General features: G+C 60.1%; 1 protein-coding gene across 1 annotated transcript in view; it reads left to right on the top strand.

Moving 5' to 3' along the window:
- Positions 1-4618, top strand: part of DPYSL3 (dihydropyrimidinase-like 3) — a 13632-nt gene extending 9014 nt beyond the window's left edge. Inside the window, exons 8-13 of the mRNA XM_010180107.1 lie at positions 1-74; positions 2284-2425; positions 2722-2892; positions 3257-3436; positions 4010-4172; positions 4301-4618. The exon at positions 1-74 is cut by the window's left edge and continues 9 nt beyond it. Of these exons, the coding sequence (XP_010178409.1) occupies positions 1-74; positions 2284-2425; positions 2722-2892; positions 3257-3436; positions 4010-4172; positions 4301-4389 (819 nt within the window). The 3' untranslated portion in view covers positions 4390-4618. The remainder of the gene's footprint in view (positions 75-2283; positions 2426-2721; positions 2893-3256; positions 3437-4009; positions 4173-4300) is intronic.
- Positions 4619-7462: the final 2844 nt, after the last annotated feature.

The raw sequence follows: 7462 nt of genomic DNA, 5'->3' as shown, positions 1-7462 counted from the left end.
GCGGCTTTCGTGGTGTCCCCGCCCCTGAGCCCAGACCCAACCACCCCTGAGTACATCAGCTCCCTCCTGGCCAGGTGAGTGCCGAGGGGTGCTGTGGTGGGAGGGAGCGGGGTCTGGAGGTGGCCAGGAAGCACTCGGGCATGGTCCAACCGCAGCCGCTTCAGTGCGGGTATGTAATGGTGAAATGGTGCCGACCCACAGCCGTGGTGGCTTCTGAGAGTGGAGGGAGGACAGGGAAGGGAGGCACTGCAAGCTTAACACCAGTAATGAGAAAAATACCAGAGCACGTAGTCATGAGCTGTTTGCAATGCCATGAAGAATGTGGAGATGAGGACAGCTGACACAGACCGGTCAGCGAAAGCGTGCACCAGGCCCTTGGTGTGTGTGGGGGGAGCGGCCGCGGGGGTTGCGGTGGTGCAGGAGGAGGTGAAAGGGTTACAGTGTCACGAGCTGGTGGTGGTCACCGGTCGAACGCAGGGCAGGGGTTTGCTCACACCCGTGTGTGTGAGCAGAGCTGCAGCCTGCAGAGCACACGAGGTGCCCCTCTGACAGGGATGGTCGGTCACTTTGTCACCCCGAAGGCAAGGGGGCAGGGAAGGGGTTTGCTGAGAAGAGAGCGAACAACAAAGGCACCTCAGCCGTTTGCCGGGACCTTTCGCGGTTGGACTCCATCCTCTCCAGACAGGACCCATGCAGCAGCCAGGGCCATGGAGCGCAGGGCTGGCCCTGTCCCCATCACCGTGTGAGCCGCACACCCCTCTCCGTGTGTGCACGGTGTGCATGGCCCGGTCTGGGTGATCCAGGGGACGGCCGACACTGGGGTTGTACATGAATGACCTTTGGGGCAATGCTGGGACATCTCGGGGTGACTGGTCAGGGAGAGGGCTCGGCAGGGGGCGCGCTGGGGTGAACCTGGGTTGTGCCGTGGCTGGCGTGAGAGGTGCCAGTGCAGTTGGGGTCTGAATATGCAGCTCACCCTGGATTTTACTGTGGTCAAGGAGTGAGAGATGTCTCTGCTCGATCTGTATGTATAATATAGCTGCAGGTCTTTCTTAGGGACTGGCAGGGAACAGCGAGCCCAGCTCCTGAACTGCCTGAATCCTTCCCTTCCACTTCAAATTCACCTCAGAGGAGAGGCAAAGAGCACCTCTGCAGCTCACAGCATCTGTCCTGACGCCTTTCCTGCGCTGTTTTCTGTGCGGCCGCAGCAGAGGCAGAGGCTGCAGGCCCCAGCTGGGCTGGATGGCTTGTTTTCTTCCTCCGGGACAAAGCTGGTGGAGATTAGGAAGCGTGTTGTGTCGTCAGCCTGCAGTCAGTCAGACATATGGCAGAAATTACCAGAGGAAGATGGAGATTACCAGTGGATTAGGGCTGATTCCAGCCCCGAGCAGAGCCGCTGTGTCTGTGCCGTTGTGGGAGCCAGGCACTCGAGGCCCCTTGCCTTGCATGGGCAGTGCTGGGAGCTGCCCGCATTGGTCAGCTCCTTTGGCCCAGCAGCGGTGACTTCCCAGCCGCTGCCTGTGCCCTGCTCCCCAGGACCCAGCAGCCGCTGGGTGACATCCAGGGAGCCCAGGGTGCTCCTCACCCCGTCACAGCTCGCTGGCTCTGCCCGTTCCTGCCTGCTGCCATCTCAGGAATGGGATTGGTGAAGGCGTCTCACCTGGGCAAGGACCCCTCCTGGGCAGGGGGCTATGGGGGACGGCGCTGGTGGCAGCTGCTGAGACCCCCGCAGTGAAGCTTTCCTGGGGAGCCCTGACTCTTCACCCACCGCCAGATTCACACATGGTGCTGTAGCGGGGATGGGGCAGCGCTGCCGCGGCCTGGGCCAGCCTGTGCTTGTGAGCGCAGCTCCTTGGCCCACACCGGCTGCGGCTCTGCTGCGAGTGCCCATGCGGGGCTGAGGGGCTTTGGTGACCTGCCTGGTGACATGGCTCAGGACAGGGCCCCACGAACACCTTCCCACGGCCACGTCCCCTCTCCCAGGGTTGGGGGTGATGCCTGCCCGCAGCTCCTGGTGGGCAGTGCTCAGGAACCAGCAGTGCTCAGCCAAAGCGCTGGCTGTGGGCTCCATCCTTGCCCCCCACACAGCAGAGATGTCTTTTCCCTTTGTGTTGGTGCAAATGTTGGACTCTGGTATGGATGGACATCTTTTGGCTTGACACAGAGCCCATCCCGTTCCCTGGGGAAAACAGCGCTGAGCTGGGGCTGCCCACGTCCCTCACATCCCTGCTGTTGTCTGAGTGTGATGTGGCTGACGATGCTTTTGTTACCGCCACCCTGCAGTGGGGACCTGCAGGTTTCGGGAAGTGCCCACTGTACGTTCAGCACCGCACAGAAAGCGATTGGAAAAGACAACTTCACGGCGATCCCAGAGGGCACCAACGGCATCGAGGAGCGGATGTCGGTCATCTGGGACAAGGCAGTGGTGAGAGCCGGCGGGCAAGGACAGGGCAGGGCTGGTGGCACCTCAGACCCCACAGAGCTGGGCACCCCCTGCCTGCCCCCTCCCTGCCTTTGGGAGGCAAAACAGGGCAGAGCTGAGGCAGCTGCTGCGGGGTTGGGGTGAGCAGTGACCGTTCCCCAGTTTTGGGTCTGTCTGGTGCCCATAGTAAGATCAGCCACAACGGCCAGTGGCTTCTGTGGGGGCGAGTCCGGTGTTTCCTGGGACTTTTACTCTCTCTTTCCCCAAATGACCGCTTCGCTCTCTTCATGTCTGAGCAGGCCACAGGAAAGATGGACGAAAACCAGTTTGTGGCTGTGACGAGCACCAATGCTGCAAAAATCTTCAACCTGTACCCACGGAAAGGGAGAATAGCAGTGGGCTCAGACAGCGATCTGGTCATATGGGATCCGGATGCAGTGAAGATCGTCACGGCAAAAACCCACCAGTCTGTAAGCCCCCAGCTTGTCGGTGGGTTGTGGGAGGTGGGCTGGGGGCAGCGCTGCACAAGGGGTGGGCAGCAATGCGTAGGGGGTGGGCTGGGGTGCTTGGTTCATGCCCTACCTCAGCCTGGGTCCTGCCCTCTGTTTTTGGAGTCCCTGCTCGCACCGAGCTTCACAGCAGCAGGTCCTGGTTCATGCTGGGAGCTCTGGTGGGTTCTTGCTGTGGTGGACTGGTGGAGGATGGAGACCTCTGGGCAGGCGAGGCCATTGCAGGCGTCCTCTGCCTGTGCTGCAGCAAGATGTGGGACTGCAGGGCCCTGCGTGGGCGGGCAGTGCTTGTGTCCCTCCTCACCGTCACCCCCGGTCGCTGCAGGTGGCTGAGTACAACATCTTCGAGGGGATGGAGCTTCGTGGGGCCCCGCTGGTTGTCATCTGCCAGGGCAAGATCATGCTGGAGGATGGCAACCTGCACGTCACCCAGGGCACCGGGCGCTTCCTGCCCTGCAGCCCGTTCCCTGACTACGTCTACAAGCGCATCAAAGCTAGGAGGAAGGTGAGGAGACAGGGATGGCAGCAGGAAGAGCTGGGGCAGTGTTGGCCCAGGCTGCCTTTTTCTCTGATAACTGAGTGTTTTTCCTCTGCTGGTCTTGCTGTACCCCAAAACAGCGCTGCACATGGCTGTGTTTTGAGCACAGCTGGGATGGCTGAGGCGTGGGCAGAGCTTTGACCCTGATGCCAATGGTGTTCCCCCACTGCAGGCAATGGGCGCAGCGGGTGATGCCTGCCCTTGCTGCTGTCCTGCTGCAGGAGTCTGGAGGGAAGCACCGAGATAGAAACAAGCAGAATGGGCAAAATGGGCCTCTCCTTCCCCTCTGTGCAGCATCACCCTGTGCTGAGGGATTGCCTGTTGTGCTGTGCAGGGGGAGAGCGAAGGGAGGCTGTGGCACAAGGGGCGGTGGGGCTGTGCCAGGCCCCAGCGCTGCAGGGAGGCCTGGGGTGTGTGGGATGGGGGCATGGGTCTGGCATGGTCAGTGGCTCTGCGATGGGAGCCAAGGACGGCTGGGGCGCGATGCCGGGGCAGGGCGCTCCCCGGGAGCAGAGCTGTCACTGTCCTCTGCGGTGACAGATGGCGGAGATGCACGCCGTGCCGCGGGGCATGTACGACGGACCCGTGTTTGACCTGACCACCACCCCCAAAGGGGGCACCCCTGCGGGCTCAACCAGGGGGTCCCCCACACGGCAGACACCCCCCGTCAGGAACCTCCACCAGTCTGGATTCAGCCTCTCAGGTCAGCAGCTGCGGCGTCGGGGCTGGGAGAGCTCAGGGACAGGGGCAGCGGGGAGGTGGTGTGGGGCGAGCTGAGAAAACACTTTTAACTTCGCTTTCCCTCCCTTTGTGCTCCTTGTGCCCTCCCAGGTACCCAGGTTGACGAAGGCGTTCGCTCAGCGAGCAAGCGCATTGTCGCACCCCCGGGAGGCCGCTCCAACATCACCTCCCTGAGCTAAACATCCCGGCTGAGGAGGAGTCAATCCCCGTGCAAGCGAAGGAAGAAAAATGGTACATTGGTGTTTAAGAAGGAAAAGCAAATAAACCTGTTCTGAAGAATCAATAAGCCTCAAGCCTTATGTTTCACAAATGCTACTTGCTACCTAGCTTTAAGGATATTGCTTCATTTTGTTTTATGCATAGCCTTAACATTCCGTCGTTGTTGTTGTGGGTTTGGTCGGGTTGTGTTGTCACCCTCCTTTCTGTATGCATGCCGCTCAGACAGGTCGCGCGGTTCAGTGTGGTGTTCGTGTTGGACGCGTGGGGGACGCCGCGGTGGGGGCAGCGGGAAGGACGCGGTGTGGGCGCGGTGCGGGACGGGGAGGGCAGGGCCACCGCAGCCGCGGGGCAGGCGGGGCTGTGTCATCTCCGTGCCCTCCATCTCCACCCAGCGCTCGGTGTTTCACCGCGAGGCCCATGGGGAGCCCAAACATCTCTGTAACAGCCGTCACAGCGCCTCGCGTAAGGAGTTTTACTACTTTGTACACTTTATTAAAAAAAAAACAAGTTGTTCCTTCAAGTTGCTGCTTGGCTTCTTTCTTCCTGGGGCTGCTGCGGGGCAGGAGGGTGCGAAGCCGAGCCCTGGGGACGAGCAGGGCTGCAGGGGGGGTTCGGGCTGTGTTTGAGGATGGGCTGTGGGGTGGGAACTGCGTGGTGCTGCTGATGCAGCTGTGGGGAAAGGAAACAGCGTGGGGCAGCGTTTGCAAACCCCGGAGGCTGTGCTGTGAGCCAACTGCTCCCCTTGGTCAAGGGGTAGGTATCAAACCAAGGCTCACACCCTTCAGTTTTGTAATACCTGAAAGACAAGTGTCAATTTAGGCTGTGCTAAATAAATGCACCTTTTTTCCCCTTTAATTATTTGACCTTGCAATGTTTATTTTGGCACGCCTGCAGCTCGGACAGGACAAGGTGCCTCTGCAGCAGCACTCGAGGGCCGTGCCAAAATCGCTGTGCCAGGGCCGGGGAGGGCTGCTCATGCTTGGAAGTTTTGTGCGGTTCTGCCATCAGGTAATTAAAGACTCCCTGGTGCCTGTGACTAAGCTGAGAATGTGCCTGGTCACAGGCAGAGGGGAAAAGAGAGAGGGGTTTGGAAGTCTTTGGGTAATTTTTAAAAATGTGATGTTCTTACCATGTAAGTTCTTGAGGGCGTGGGGTTTCTGTCAGCCAATACAATGGTATTTATGCAGCAGTGGATTTTTTTCCCCAGATAATCACATTTATGGTGCAGGAACCTCTCCACTGCCCGCACCAGTGGTGGCCTTCCCGCTGCAGTGACTCTGGGGACTGGGGTCACCCCTCACTGCTGATCCAACTCCAGCACCGCTCTGCAGGCCCCAGCCCTGCACGCTGTGCTGCGACCGAGCAGGGAACACCAGGCACAGCATGGGCAGGAGGCACCACAGTGCACCAGCCCTGCAGGGCCTCGCCAGCGCTCTGAGCATCAGGGGAAGAGCTTTGCATTCGCTGCCAGCTTTATTCAGGTGGTGTTTTTTGGAGCTGGATCAGTTTTAGCCAGAAAGAAAGGCACAGGGGATACAAAGAACACCTTTGGGTACATGGGAGGCAAACGGTTCCTCGTGCATTCGTTATATTGCTGAGAACTGGAAAATGCCAACTAAGGAGGTGAAACCTCCGGTCTGCCAAAGCATTTAAATAAAAGCATCATTCCCAATATTACTGTAATAGAAATAATGCTTTGGCTGATCTCAGTCTTGGCAAAGACCGCACCAGGAGTACAGTTATTCCTGCAAACAGTAGCTGCTTAAATCAAGTGTGATTTCAATGGCAGAGAGATTAAAAATACACATCTGAATTTACCTCTGGTGCTGGAAGCCAAGCCCCATTGGGTTCAGTGGGCTGCGCAGTCTGATGTGACGGTGGCCGGGCTTTGCAGGGGGGCCTGAAGAAGCGTCCAGATGCCATTGTTCCCCTGGTTGTCCCCTCCTCATGTCCACGTCTGTCTGCCCGTTCTGACCACCCCCGTGCCAGCCCCACTCCATGAGAAACAGGCACAGGAACCAGTGCAGGGAGAGGGGGAAAGGGCCGGGAACCTTCGCTGCCCCCAGCCAAGGTGACTGATGGTGGCCATGCCCAGCCCTCCCTGCCTGGGCTCAGGAGGTGTTGGTGAGCAAAGGCTGTGTTTGGCCTGTGCTGGTGGGACCCTGCAGCAGAGAGCAGCCTCCTACAGCCGGAGCCATCAGCGGTGAGCCCCCGTGGGACCCCTGACCCCCTCAGTGCTGCTGCGGACGCCCCAAGCCCCACACCAGCGATGGCACCTCCATGGGTGCTGCACACTCTGCCCGGGGCGGGGGTGCTGGCCAAGCCCACAGGGCTGTTTTCACAGTCGTGTTCCTGCCACCTAGGAAGGTAAAATAACAGGTTCCCAGTCTGACAGTGGCGAATTGCAGAGGCAGCACCCACAGCCGCCCTGGATCTGCTGGACGTGGGGTGCAGGCAGGGGAGGCCCCGGCAGTGGTGGCCATGTCCGGTAGCCTGGGTTCATGAGGGGCTGTGGGTGGGTGGGTGTGCGCTGGCCCCATGGGAAAGGCTCCAGCGGGGCTGTGCTGCGCTCAGAGGTTGTCCTGGGCGTCCTCTCTGTGTGTGCTGCAGCTTTTCGTGGGTGTCATGGCCTCCTGGGTGTCACTGCCGTGGTGTCTCACCCTTGGGGAGAGAAAGGGATGGCAAAACTGTGAGGGAGAGCCCAGGCGGTGCCACAGCCCACACAGAGCTGCGGCCTCCCGGGGGCACCCACCATGAGCCACACCTGCCCAGCGGGAGCTGTGCCAGGCCCCCACAGCCCAAGGTCCCCAAGGTCCCGGGCCCCTGCGGTAACTGCCCTTGGACACAAAAGAGGCAATTAATGCAATTAAATTAGCCCAGCCCTCCAGATCCAGAGCAGAGATGCCACGTCAGCCCCCAGAGATGACAGGTCACTGGTGTTGCCCCCCCAGCCCATGGGCGAGCTCCTGCCCCCCCAGTGCCTGCCGAGATGGCCCCAGCCCAAGGCCTCTAGGGCTGCCGCCGCATCAGGAC

This window comes from Mesitornis unicolor, unplaced genomic scaffold (assembly GCF_000695765.1).
Source record: "Mesitornis unicolor isolate BGI_N332 unplaced genomic scaffold, ASM69576v1 scaffold28332, whole genome shotgun sequence".
NCBI classification, from domain to species: domain Eukaryota; kingdom Metazoa; phylum Chordata; class Aves; order Mesitornithiformes; family Mesitornithidae; genus Mesitornis; species Mesitornis unicolor.
The sequence above is the reverse complement of the archived record's forward strand: the minus strand, read 5'-3'. Positions and strand labels throughout refer to the sequence as shown.